The sequence below is a fragment of the Phodopus roborovskii genome, unplaced genomic scaffold, assembly GCF_943737965.1.
Source record: "Phodopus roborovskii unplaced genomic scaffold, PHOROB, whole genome shotgun sequence".
Lineage (NCBI taxonomy): Eukaryota > Metazoa > Chordata > Mammalia > Rodentia > Cricetidae > Phodopus > Phodopus roborovskii.
The window spans coordinates 41650985-41665592 of record NW_026126517.1 but is presented as its reverse complement, the minus strand read 5'-3'; the positions used below and the strand labels follow the sequence as shown (position 1 = coordinate 41665592).

At 36.9% G+C, this 14608-nt stretch overlaps 1 protein-coding gene across 2 annotated transcripts in view; it reads right to left on the bottom strand.

Annotated features, from left to right (window-relative positions):
* Positions 1-2334: 2334 nt before the first annotated feature.
* Clpx (caseinolytic mitochondrial matrix peptidase chaperone subunit X) overlaps positions 2335-14608 on the bottom strand; it is a 33945-nt gene continuing 21671 nt past the window's right edge. For both annotated transcript variants that reach the window (XM_051197778.1, XM_051197777.1), the window contains 8 exons: positions 11883-12059; positions 11133-11297; positions 10051-10139; positions 8425-8589; positions 6749-7048; positions 5513-5605; positions 4612-4718; positions 2335-2783 (listed from right to left, as the gene is read on the bottom strand). In XM_051197778.1, the coding sequence (XP_051053735.1) occupies positions 2693-2783; positions 4612-4718; positions 5513-5605; positions 6749-7048; positions 8425-8589; positions 10051-10139; positions 11133-11297; positions 11883-12059 (1187 nt within the window). In that variant the 3' untranslated portion in view covers positions 2335-2692. The remainder of the gene's footprint in view (positions 2784-4611; positions 4719-5512; positions 5606-6748; positions 7049-8424; positions 8590-10050; positions 10140-11132; positions 11298-11882; positions 12060-14608) is intronic.

Genomic DNA, 14608 nt, shown 5'->3' with positions numbered 1-14608 from the left:
TGATAATGTATCCTTATTTTTTTTTTCATTTGCATGGTACACTCCTCCCTTCTTTGAAAATTACATAGAACTCATTCTTATAGTGGATTGCAGCTGTCTCTGGCTTCCTGACTCCCCCATTCCAGGATCCCTTACTCTTGCCCTTTCCATCTGGCCTTGGTGGGAACAAAAACAATCAAAATGGGCTAGTTTGGGGTCTGTGGTAACGGGTGTTTTGTGAACAAGAGTTTTAATAAGAGTTGGTGTAATCACTTCTAGCCATGTCTGGAACTAAAACCAGAAGGGGAAATTACTACTGAATAAAAGTAATAAAGGATGAGGACAAAAAGATTAGTAAAGGAAGTCATAGCTATTGCCTATTTCTGAATTCCTGAGGCTCCCTAGTTTTATCTTACTTCGGAGATTTTTATTTTTATCCCCATTCTTTTTGACAGGGTTCCTCTTTGTAACAGTCCTGTCTTGGAACTAGTTCTGTAGACAAGGCTAGCCTTGAACTCACAGAAGTCTGCTGCCTCTGTCTCCCAAATGCTGGGTGGGATTAAAGACATGTACTACCACTGCCCTGCTACCGCCTATTCTTTTCTGATAAATTCCTAATTGTTCTCCAGACCCATCTGGATTAGTTACCACATATGGTGTTTATACACTTACGTGTATACCTATAAGGTCCTTGAAAAATTTGGTCAGTAATACCCAGTTCAGGCTCCAAACAGAACATTTAGGTATTTTCAGTAACATTTAAGATAAATATTAGTAAAAATAGGTTAGTAGGATCTACATCTAGGAACATGTATTGGAGGGGGGCCAGTCCTGAAACAAAGTAGCTCATATGATATCTGTGCTCTTTAAACTTGACACCAATAAAATTTTTAAAAAAATGACACCAATAGCTAGGCATAGTGACCCATGTTTTTAATCCCGGTTGTCAGGAAGGAGACAGGCAGTTCAAAGCCAACCTGCTCTATAGAGTGAGTTCCAAGACCGGCTGTAGCTTTGTATAGTGACTGCCCATTTCCAAAGAGTTAACCTTTACATTTTAAGTAACAAAAAGAAAAAGAAAATAAGAAAAGAAACAAATGGCCTACCAACTTTCCAGGCACACAGTCTAGGGCTATGTGGAGAAGAAGCCTGGTCTCAAAAGCAGAAGACCAGTCTGGCTGCTTGGCACTGTCAAGGCAGAGTGCTGCACCACTGTAGCACAGACACACCACCACAGTAGCTTTTCCTGTGTGTGTGTGGGGGGGGGCGGTTGAGACAGGGCTTCTCTGTGTAGCCCTGGCTGTCCTGGAACTCACGCTGTAGACCAGGCTGGCTTCAAACTCAGAGATCTACTTGCCTTTGCCTCCAAACCCTAGCACCACGGTAGTTTTTTTTATTCAGTCCTGGTTTTATCCAGGTGCCAAAACCTAAATTCCAAGAAAAATCATTGTTTGTGGCTGTGATTGTTTCCTACTCCATTTTAAGAGGAGTTTTAATCTTAAAAATGGAAATGATACTAAAATAATGGTATCAAAAAGCCCAAAACTACTACTATAGAGAGCAGGGACATCTGTTTCTGTTCCTTACTGCAGCTACCAGGGTTAAATGTGCAAAGATCAATGTGTGGCCCCATCCTACTTCATACCAAAAAACTTGACATCCCTTATAGAAAGCCAAAGTCTTCAATGATATTTAGTTTAAAAAAAAAAAAAAAAAAAAAGAATACTTACTGTTACCGTGATGTAAAGAACTTCAAATATGACTGAATTAAATGCATGTTATAAAAACTTGTAACATTTTGAAAGTAACAAAGGATACTTAATTTTGCAATTTTCATTTGAGTTTACCTCACCCTCATGTCTTTGTTTTGCCTTATAATACAAAGTAGTAATAAATGTCAGTGAGGACATTGCTTTGTACAGCCAAAAACCTGACAGATATCTAGCACCAATAGACAAAAACCAAATTCAGTACTTTATGAAAATTGTACACTATTAAGATATTTTTATTTAGTCTGGTACATGGCTGACACAGCATGATACTTAATGAATTAGTTGTCTATGATCTCCTGAATATTTAAATCAGACTATTAATTCCATCTACAAACAGATGGTACTAAAAATAATTCAAAGATGGCAAATAAGTAAGACAAGTCATCCAAGAGAATGGATCTGTTTTTATGGTACCAGCCAGAAAAGACTAAGAATAGACATTTCATCAAAATGTGGGGTTTTCAAGGTATTTTTCAATATCTGAAAACTACTTGGTCCAGTTTTTCTTTTTTAAATAAAAATTCTAATATTTCCAGGGAATGTGGGTAGAAAAAGGTACACTAAAGAATGGGATCCCAATACACAACTTTAAAGAATTTATTTTCTCATTTGTAGAGTAACATTATTGTAAAGTCCACAGTTACCTGCATTGCTTAAAAGAATTCCTAAGAATTTTGTTAAAGCATATTTTTAAAAAACAGAACCAAAATAATGTACATTTTTATCTCTAAACATTGTATCATTAAAGTCCATGTACTGTTTTCAGTATAAATCAATGTGATGTTACAATAATATACATGATCGGATTCTTTTTCTTAAAGGCTTCTGACCATGTATGATATCCAAGATAGATTCAATGCCTTTAATGCCAGACTGCGGAAACTGTTATGACCCTAAACAGAACAAGGGAAAACTGTATGTACAGGCAGGACTCTGACAGTTTAGCTGTTTGCAGCATCCGCTTGCCGAGGCCATCCATCCTCCTCAACTCCAGAATCATACTCCTCTTCAGAGGACTCTTTCGATGGAGCCCTGTAATGAAAAGCCATTTTTTTTTTTTCCAAACAAAATTAGGTGAATATTATTTTTTAGACTCAGATTAGTAAACTAATCTTTATAGCTAAATAACCCTTCAAAATAGAAAACTAGCATTTTTTTTTAAATATTAGAATTGCTTAGTGGTGAAATAGGGGGATTAAGTCATACAAGAGTTCAATGATTTCACTAATAAAGCGACTGCTGAAATGCACTGCAACTTATGAACCAAATCAGCCATTGTCTGCTCTCTAAACAACTGGGATACTGACATGCTCATCAATTTATGTGTTGTGTGAGGCAGCTTCTGTGCTGGGGGAGGTTTTGAGCAGCAGTAGTATAGAAATTAGGGAGAAAGCCTGCTGACTCCTAGGATAAAGCATAACTGTCAAATCTGTCAATTCTGTAAACAAGGTTTTGGACTTATGAAAGCCATTAAAAAGAGCTGAATGTGCTTAGTGCGTGCACACCAGTAATCCCAGCACTCAGGAGTTCAAGGCTATCATTACTAGCTAGTGACTTCAAGGCCAGCTTGGGTCCAAAAAATAAACACATAGGACAAGCCATGAAAAAAAAAATCATTCACCAATTAGAAAATTAGCATCAATATATTTTAATATCTGCATTTTGAATACCTAAAGTCTATTTTTTTGTTTTTTTTTTTTTCCACTTTTTGAGACAAGGTGTAAGCCTGGTTGTCTTGGAACTCTACCCATGAGGCACGCTGGCCTCAAACTCAGAGGATCTGCCTGTCTGTGCCTCATGGTTTTGTTTTGATACAATGTCTGATGATGTATTACAGCTTACCTCAAATTCATAGTGTAGACGGAGATTAAAATGCTGGCATTACCGGCATTCCCCTTATACACGGATATATGTCTCTTTTGTATACTGCTTGTTGCAGAAAAAGTAGAGGTGGGGTTGGAGGAATGGCTCAACAGTCTGTGATGATATTTTTGTTTGTGATCTAACAAAGCAGTTTGTGATGATACTTTGTTTATGATCTAACAAATAACGCTTTCCTAAAAATCAGAGTGCAAAGCTAGCTACTCTAGTTAGCCATAGAGGTCAGGTAGTGGTGGCACACACCTTTAATCCCAGCACTCAGGATACAGAGGCAGACAGATCTTTGTGAGTTCTAGGCCACTGTGAGCTACACGACAGTGATTCAGTCTATAGAGAAATACAGTTCACAAAAAGGTAATCTCAGCATTTGGGATTCCATGCCTTAATCCCAGCACCAGTATAAGGTGGGAGGAGACAGGAGCTCAGTGCAGTCTGAGGAGCAGTGCAGAACAGTGCAATCTGGAGGGACACACTGAGGACAGAATGGCCCCTTCAGGTGGAGGTGAGAACTCTCAAGTGGCTGGCTGCTTGCTTTCCTGACCTTCAGCTACAACCCCAATATCTGACTCTGGATTTTTTAATATTAATATCAACTAGAATTCCTGCTATAGTGGTCAAGAGCACTGACTGCTCTTCCAAATACAGAGTCCAATTCCCAGGACCCACATGATGGATCACAACCATCCATAACTGAAGTGCCATGGGATCAAATGCCCTCTTCTGATGCACAAATGTACATTCACACAAAGCACCCATATAAATAAAGTACATTTCAGAAAAAGTAGAGGCTAATTTTGAAGATCAGTTTTCAAAATTATATGACCTATTAGATTTTTTTTTCTTTTTTTTTTAAACACAAAATTCATTATTATTATCCTTACAAATAAAAAGCTACACAGGTTTTCAATGACAGACCGATAAGCTGAAGCAGTAAGGACCTTAACTTTTGGCTCTAATCTGGCTCTAGAGTATGTTTTACCGAATGTATCCTGGTTCCTTTTTTCCTTCTACTACGTCCTTGTCAACTTCCACACACACAATGTCAGAATTAGGAACTTCAAACATTGGTTCTAGTAACAGCTTTTCCTAAAGAGAGAAAAAGTAATAAATGAGGAGGAAAAGTATATTTAAAAATTCAATTTTAATCAATGAGAAAGCCTCCATATTTGCTTTATTAAAATAGCTTCTAATTACATTCAAGTCATTTTATAAATAAGTCAAGAGCTTACTGTTCTGCCTAGCAAGCACCATGCACATACACAGCCTGTAGTTTCACAATCACACGCTACTGCCTGGTGCCTGGTCTCTTCTATGACTGAGGGGGTCAACTCATAATCTCCTTACTTTTATGTCAATTAATCCTAAAATCACTTCTACCAAGTCCTTCCATTTCAAACTTTGATTCAAATGAACACTTACCTTAAGAAAACTTTAGAAAACCAATTTTTCCTAAAGGTAGGGACAAAGGGAACTGCTGACACAAATTTTCTAGCCATGTCAACTAAATCACCTGTTCTTCCAGTTTGCCTGGCTATGTCTGACCTTAGTAATAACCTTAAACACCAGGGACTCTAGGTTCAGCAAGAGACCCATTCTCAGTAAATAAAATGATTAAGGAAGACATCTGTAGGGGCAGGATAGCCCACATCTTTAATTCCAGCCCTTGGGAGGAGAAGCAAACACATCTGAGTTTAAGGCCAGCAAGGTCTGCAAAGTGAATTTCAGGACAGCCAGAGCGACATAGTGAGACCCAGTCTCAACACCAATCTACATGCATGTAAACAAATACACACATACATATGCTGGCAAGTGCAAAACACTAACTTTAAGATCAATAATAATCTAGGGGGTTTGTTGTTAATTTTGTAACTTCAACTTACCATTATGGACCGAAGACCTCGTGCACCTGTTTTCCGTTCCAGTGCCAATCTAGCTATGGCTTTCAAAGCATCCTCAGTAACATTCAGTTCACACTATATAGATGGAAAAAAGACAAATGAAAACATAAGCAAGTACTTGGTGATCTTTTCCTAATACAAATACATAGCATTTGATCTAACTATAGTGCCATTATCATTCTTCCCAATGACTATTTCACAGATAAATAAGTCCTAGAAAGCTAAGTAAACTGAGGCTCAGGAAAAGGCAAGAGAGATAGAGGCTAGGCTAGTGTGGCCTCTAGCTGACAGACCTTAGCCCCTTATGGATTAGACCTCATCATAGATGGTCTTTATGGCTATAGTGCTGGGGATTGAACACATGGCCTTGCCCTTTACCCTTCAGCTGTTCCCCCAGCTGTCTGAGTAAAATTTAAAGAGTGTAACACTCTTAACCGATTTTTAAAAAGGCAAATTTAAAAATCATTGTTTATGATACTTTAGACTGTCAACTTTGCTATGCAGTAGTGACACATGATTTTAATTCCAGCACTTGGGAGACAAAGGCAGGCAGATCTGAGTTCAAGGCCAGCCTGGCCTAGAAAGAGAGTTCTAGGATAGCCAGGGCTGTTATGAAGAGAAGCCCTTTCTCAGAAAAAAACAAAACAAAACCCACCAAAACAAGCAAACAAACAAACAAAACCCTAGAACATCATTCTCAGGCAGTATTTTTTAAATCAATTAACCAATGGTACTGTCACTATGATGAGTCACAAATTTGTTCCTTGGGCTGCGTATGTAGCTCAGGGGTAAAGTGCTTATATAAAACTCAAAATTTATCTGATTGGATGTGCTGGCTGGAGTGTAAGAACTAATAAAATGACTTAGGTAAATGTCTATAAAAATACACACAGTATGTGAACTGCAAAAGCATTCAGACTAGCAAAGCTGAAAGGACAATTCTATGTATTTGGCTTAGAAAGGCTGAGTGAGCTAGGCTGACACTTCTCTGTATATTTGTATTTTATGCTCCAGTAGTCATTTTTAATTCAGAAAAATAAAAACAACTTTCAAATGCTGAATGTAACACTTTGTGCCTTCTTAAACCTGTACTAAGTGAAGAAAGAATAAATAGGCTGGTATTCAGTTGAACAGGGATCTTTTTTAATATACTGGGCTAACTTAATAGACTTCTAATATCAAAAAAAAAAAACAAAAAGGAAAAATTAAAACCTTTACCTTATCCATGCTGAATAAGGCCTGATATTGAGGAATAATTGCATTACGTGGCTCAGTTAGTATTTGTACAAGTGTCTTTTCATCTAGGCTATGCAGAGGAACCACCACAGGTAACCGTCCCACAAACTCAGGTATCATGCCAAATTCAATGAGATCTCTGGCTTCCACATGACGGAGTAACCGATCTTTTTCTTCAATATCTTGATGAGTATTGGATTCTCCACTTCGATTAGCAAGGTCCGCAGCAGCTGCAGCCCTTCTGCCCTCTCCCAGATTAGAAGGTGTTCCAAATCCAAGATACTGTTCGAGATATGATAAGAAGTTATAAATAGTGGATAGATGTTGCAAAAGTCCTTTACATCTCTATGTCCCATATGAAACAGGGTCAGAGGTTAAGTACTTTGACCAATGCTTGTTTCTCTAGGCAGCAAAGCTAAGATTTGAATGCAGGTCTTAAATTTCCCATTAAATTCACAGCTAAATGAAATGGCCTAATTTTCAATAGGTTAAAGTTATGTGGCAAATCCTCTTTTGACATGTTAAAGAATCAACTTTAGCATTACTTTTAATTTTACATATGTCTACCACTAAATCCTTTTTAAAAGCCTGAAGAAGCACTAATAATTATTAATTTTAGAACAAGGGTCCTACCTTTATTACAGAAATCCAAAATACAAGCTTTACTTGTTATATTTCTCACACATGAAGGAAAGAAAATAGAGGAATCTCTATTAACTTATGCAGAATTTCAGTAGCTAGAACTAATAAATTGGCTAAAATAAGAACCTAACTATTTAGGTCTATGCTGAATGAAGCTTGATTACGTGGCTCAGTACCTGTGACCAGAGTGTAGGCTATGCAAGTACTACTAACTTAATACTTAAAACTAATACAGTAAGAGTTTAAGGACAACTTAAAGCAACTGTCAGAAAGTTATCTACAATACATCCACTTAGAAATGTTATGTAATATGCCAGTGGCTACTAGATAAAACACAAAAGCATGAGAAATACAGGGATGCTCTGGGTTTCTTGTCACCCACTAAATTATCACCATTATATTTTACTGTAACCAACTGACTACTTGGTGCTGGATGTGCACCCTGAAATACAAGCCCCAATTAAAATAATGGCTTTTTAAGAATGTTTTTACAAGAAACATCAACAAAACTCAGTAAAATCACAGTCCTTCCCATTGTTCCTTCTATTTGAAAAAGCCAGCAGTGATTTATGACAAATTTATGACAAATGGGCAACGAGACAAGCTGTTTGCTAGGCCACAGCTGCTCTAGTACATTTGTTCCTCCTGCAGTTAATCTCAAACAGGAGAAGTCCTTAGACAAAATATAAAGATTAAATTCATCAAGTTAGACTTCCAAAATGTTGGAACTCACTGAGCAGGCTGGTCAAATCATAATGATGTGCCCACCTGTTTCTGCTTCCCAAGTGCTGGGATTAAAGGCAGGCACCATTATGTATAGCTAATATCGGGGAATCTTACTACTTATTCAAACAAATAGGGATCTACTCTAAAATTTAAACAACTAGACATACATTAGATTTATTTAAAAAAAAAATTCAGTAACTGGTAACCAGTAGATAAGAGAACTGAAGCTTGAGTGTCCATCCTATGAAATTTTATGTTATCTCATGCAGAATTTCAAAGGAAATGCTTACTTTTTCATTCTTCCTCCTGCTGATGATTCTGTCTAAGCCATTAAAAGCACCAGATGCTACAAACAGGACATTTGTTGTATCAACTTGAACTGTCTCTCCACGGAGTTTTCGAGAATTCTTTTCTGGAACATTGACTACTGTGCCTTCTAGAAGTTTTAATAAACCCTGATAATGAATGAATTATAGTGTTATCATTATTATATACAAAGAATAGGATGTGGGTGAGAATAATACATGGTTATGGCCAATGAGTGTAACTAACAAAAACTCCCACATTTCTATGACCAAAATAAAAACCAGCTGCACTTATCACTTTGGTACTTCAAAAAAGAACTGCAATTCAGGAAATGGTCATCTAAGGATGTTGAGTTTGATGGTAGTATTCCTCTCCCCACCTAATCCCCTCCCCCATCCCACCCCTCCTCAAGTCACTAAGTAGCCCAGGCTGGTCTCAAACAGTGATCCTCCCACCTCAGCCTCTCCAAGTGCTGAATTACAGGCATGAGCCACCATACCTAGCTTGATGGAAACTCTTAATACAGAGAATGAGGGCTCTGTAAAATGGAAGTAAAAACAGTGCACATAATCAAACTTTCACATAAATTCTTTCATTTTAATTTAATATTATAGTCAGCTTTTGAGAGTATATTTTGAGATGCCTTCATAAAAAGATTATCCAGCTTGGATGCTCTGGACCACTGGAAGGGGGCAATTATCCACATATTTGATAAGTACAGTCATAATTCTTTATCTGTCCAAAAAAATTGGCTTGTCACAGCTAATTGCCATTAGAGATTAAGTTTATTAATGTGGAGAGAAAACAGATGGTGACTTATTATATGATTCTACAAGAAATGAAATGCTGTTTTATACCTTTTTTTTTTTTTTTTTTTTTTTTGGACAAATACCATGGAGGTCATCTCAAGCTTACTATGTAGGCAATGATGACACTGAACTCCTGATCCTCCTTCCAGGACCATGGAGGCCCAGGGATTACAGATGTGTGCCAATGTCTTTTCTTCCCTTTCCTTTTTTCTTTTCCTTCTCATCTCTCCTTTCCTCTACTTCTTTTGGTGCTGGGGATTGAACCCAGGGCTTTGAGCATACAAGGCAAGCCCTTTACACTATTGACCTTTATACCCAAAATTAAATAGGAGGATTAAGAAACATGGATGGGTTATTCATGTCTAGTCTTCAGTTGTCTAGAAATGTTTACAAGAGCCTTTGAAGAATAAAACTAAAACAAAGATTAATCTTATCTTTTTCTGTTTTTAAAAATACTTTAAATTTCCTAAGGAATGGACTTTCTTATTTAAAACCATTAATAACCTCTTTTTAAGATCTTGACCTACTTTAAATAACATATAAAGCTAGGTAGTACATGCCTGTAATCCCAGCATTCAGCAGGGTGAAGAATAATACTGCTGCAAATTTAAGGGCAGCATGGACTACTATGCAGGCCTTGTCTAAAAAACCCATAATAAATAAATAAAGTGGCATATGAATTTTAGGGTGGGAGAAATAATAAAACAATCTAATTGAATGTGAAACCAAACGTACAATACTTGGGAAGCTGATGTATTCCCTTCCTTTTAGTGGGCTTGAACAAAATATTCAACTGCTTACTTGCTGAACGCCTTCTCCACCTACATCCCGTAACTGATGAATGCCTGGCACACTGCCAATCTTATCTACTTCATCCAGAAAGACAATTCCTACAATTTAAGGAGGATTCTATTTATAATATGAAAAAGAAAGGCACAAGATAGTCTCAGTTTTAAAAGACTGGATAGCTACAAAGTAAAGTTAGTCTTTTTTGTTTTTTTACACTTAACATGTAAAGGTTCCACCATTAAGAATATCTTCTTCATTTTTTCATGAATTGATTCTATAGCATATAATTTGAGGATGATAACCAAAATGCTAACTGACAAGAGTCTATAGTCTACTCATCTATATGTGACTAATAAATACTTTTGGGGGGGGGAGGTAAGATACAGCATGAAGGAATGAGGCATTTGACAGAACTAGTAAAACTTCTCAGCTTATTCTTCCCTCTTTCCCCAAAATACACATTTATTTACTTAGTGTGTTTGCATGTATATGGAAATGCATGTGTCATAGCATGTGTAGTGGTTGGGGGAAAGCTTACAGTGTTGGCTCTCTCCTTCACCTATGTGGGCTCTGATGACTGAACTTAGGTCATCAAGTTTCCTGGCAAGTGCTTTTGTCTGCTGAGCCATTTCAGTGATCTATCACCTAGAGCCTTGTCTTAGAGCAGTGGTTTCAACCTTCCTAATGTTGTAAACCTTTAATACAATTCCTCATGTTATGGTGACCACAACCATAAAATTATTTCATTGCTACTTAATTACTATAATTTTACTGTAACAAATGCTTATTCAGTCTTGCCTTTGTCCCTGTTCCCAACCTTTCCCCACCCACAGCACTGGAAATCTGGAGAGGAGGAAGAACAAGAAAACCATTGGGAATATTAAAATCTAAAAGAACAGTAATAGTCTGTTTTTGCCCTACCTTTGCAACCATAAGACATAGCAAAGAAGCATGATAGAATGTATAATATAACATCAGGTGCTTTCCAATAATTAGAAAATGTTAGTTAGCCCTTCACTCAAATGAGAATTATACTACTATTTAATATTAGATTGTTTTCTAAACCCTTCCATAAGTTATACTTTACAACATACCTTGTTGTGCTTTCTCTACATTATAATTGGCATCTTGGAGAAGTTTTGCAATTACAGATTCAATATCTTCGCCTACATATCCAGCCTGAGTCAGAGTCGTACAGTCACAGATAGCAAAAGGAACATCAAGGCATTTAGCTAAAGTTTGTGCCAGCAGGGTTTTACCTACAAACAAAGAGTAATTAAAAAAAAAAAATACTGTCTTACAATTTTTCTACAAAAATAAGCTGTAAGTATATAATGAAACTTGAGACATTAATTCTTGTACCTTTTTCTACTATATTCAAATCTCATTTTTAATTGGTCCTTTTACAAAGTTAGAAATTTACATAATTAATGTGGTGCATGCCTTTAATCCCAGCACTTGGGAGGCAGAGGCAGGTTCCAAAGCAATACAGAGAAACCTGTCTTGAAACCAACCCCCCCCCCCAAAAAAAAAACAAAACTGTTTGTAATTAGCCCAAAGGGCCACACCATTATCTCAAAGTCAGTTTTCGGCCTAAATAGTGAACACTAATGATGTAGCCAGAACAACCTTAGACTTTTCTGTTTTTTGAAACAGGTTTCAAGTTGGCTTCACACTTGTGGCAATCTTCTGGCATCAGCCTCCCAACTGTTCTGATTATATGCATGCCTGAGCCAGAATCCACTATAGTTACAAGGTATAGGTTATAGTATCACTCTCTATTTAAAAACAACAACAACAACAAAAAAAAAATGAGTAGTAAGGTTTCCCCAAATATTATTTACCTGACCCAGTTGGTCCAAGCAGCAAAATATTACTTTTTTCAAGTTTTATATCATCATGAGAAGAATCCAATACCTCGCCTCCTCGTTTTTCCTGGGGCATTTGCTGATTAACCTGCTGCTGCATAGATGCTCCTAAGGCATTGCCATGTGGACTAATTCCAGCAATCTGAAGCAACTCTGGGGGAAAATATCAAAGGGATTACTAGAGCGCAGCACCTGAATTTACTTGGAAAATCGTCCATACAATCTTACATACCAAAAAAAAGCCACTATTGGAAACAACACAAATATGTCAGCACTGTTTTACCTAAAAGAGAATTTCAAATTGACAAGATTTGACAAAGATTCTTTGCCTCTAAAGAGCTGCACAATCTTGCACAATTTACTGATTCTGCTTCCTACTATAAAACAGCATTGCTGCCTGTCCTATTAACTTCAACCAATCAACTGTTGTTGTGAGGATACAGTATAACTGATTTCAAGATAATATGCAAAATTAAGATCTGTCTGTCTTCCTTTCTATGCAAATGCAAAGCTAAACTACACGGGGAGGGGGTGGGCAATGAATGGGACCAAGTATGGGAGGGCACACTTTTAGGAAAGCATAGGCTGGCAGAGAGCTCTTGTGAGTTCAAGGAAGTTGGGACCACCTAGTGAGTTCCAGGCAAACCAGAGCTATATGGAGAAAGAACAAAGAAAGGAGGAGGACCAGGAAATAAGAAAACTTGGGTTCTAGTCTCAATCTGGCTGACTCCTGCTTATGCAATCATGGAAAGTTGTCTAGCTTCCCTGACATGCTTCTGTTGTGACACAGGCCTTTTCTAGTCTAACCTTCCAATAAAAATGTTTCTTTTTGTATAGCAGGAAACCAAGTGTGTAAACCTCAGTATCAATAACCTCTTCTGAATAAATGATTTTTACTGGATCTTTCTGGGCCCTTCATCAGACAAAATACTTTACTAGGAAAGATGGTAACTGTTGGTGAAATCTTAGTTTATAAAATGAATGTTGATTTTTTTTTCTCTTGAGTAGGAGAATGAATTCACAGCTTTAAAGAGTATCTACCCCAAATTGCCCTCAGTTCTTGTTACTTAAGGTTTCTGTAGTTATTTGATACTTGCTAATAATTTTGGATTTTATATTTTACATGTACGTCTTGCATATATGTATACCATGTGCACGCCTATGACCTTGAGGTCAAAATGAGGGTACTGGATCCTCCAGAACTGGGATTACACATGGTCACCATGTGAGTGCTGGGAACTGAATTCAGATCCTCTGCAAAAGCATCAAGTGTTGTAAACCACTGAGCCATCTCTTCAGTCCCCTGAGTTAATTTTTAAGTTGCTTCTAAGAAATGAGTTAAGAATATCATAGTGTAAAGCTGGGCAGTGGTGGCACACACCTTTGATCCCAGAACTCAGGAGGCAGAGGCAGGCAGATCTCTGTGGTTTTGTAGACCACCCTGGTCTATAAGAGCTAGTTCCAGGACAGCCTCTAAAACTAGAGAAACCCTGTCTTGAAAAACCAAAAAAGGCTATAATCGTGCTGTCTAGTGATCATTTTAAACAGGCCAACAGAAGAGCAATAGTTCAGCAGTCACATCAATTATTTTTGTTCTATTATCAACCATCACTTTGAAAATAATCATGCTTAAGGCAAACAGTTACTGTAGTCATTAAGATTATTAATGCAATATATATATATACATATGTATGTATGTATGTATATATATATATATATATATATATATATATATATATATACACACACAGAATTCAAGTTGTAAAGTCCTTGAGAGTTAGTAATTCACAACATTATTATTTACATTAGCTAAAGAAAAGTCTGAGTTTGGCTGTTATTGGCAAAATTTTCATTTTAGTTTCTAGAAAACCTAATTAGGAACTATGGTGATAAGGGAAGAGACTGATTTTGATTTGGCTATGTCTAATGAAGAAAAATGATTAATTTCTTTAAAATTACAAGATATGCTGGACAGTAGTGGCACATGCCTTTAGTTCTGGCACTTGGAAGGCAGATCTCCTTAAATTCAAGGCTAGTTTGGTCTACAGAGCTAGCTCCAAGATAGCTAAGGTTCTTACAGAGAAACAAAACAAAAAAAATTACAACAGATAAATTATAACAAAGCTACATGACATATGTGTTTTATTTACTCAATCACTTAAGTTTAAAAAAAAATGAGGGAAGCAGTAGATTGTCCAGTAGAAAAAAGCCCTAGCTGAATAACAAGAAAAACCTTGTTAATCCCTGAAGCCCATCTGTACTGAGAGATGCCCTGGAATACACAGGGCAGGAGCAAAAACAAGAGAAAGATCCTGCTTCAGAGTGGCTCTGGAAGTGGTCCTCTGATCTTCATACATGCTATGTGGGTTCACAGATATATATAATAAAACAGGCAAATTATTAATTTAATTGGTAAAGATAATGTCTATTATTCTATCTTATGAGTATGTGCCCTACATTATACTTTGAGATGAGTCTACTTTCAGTTAGCCCTCCATTCCAGCTATTTCTCACTGTGTAAGTAATTCTCCACAATGAGAACTATGAGGTTAATGTGATGGTCAGAGGCATGAAACTCAACAGGTGTGTGACAATGGGTAAATTGCTTATATTTGTGTCCTCCAATTTTCTCATCTATAAAATAGGGGTGAAAATAAAAGTTTGTGTCTTGCATGTTTAGGAAAGATTAACTGATCACATAC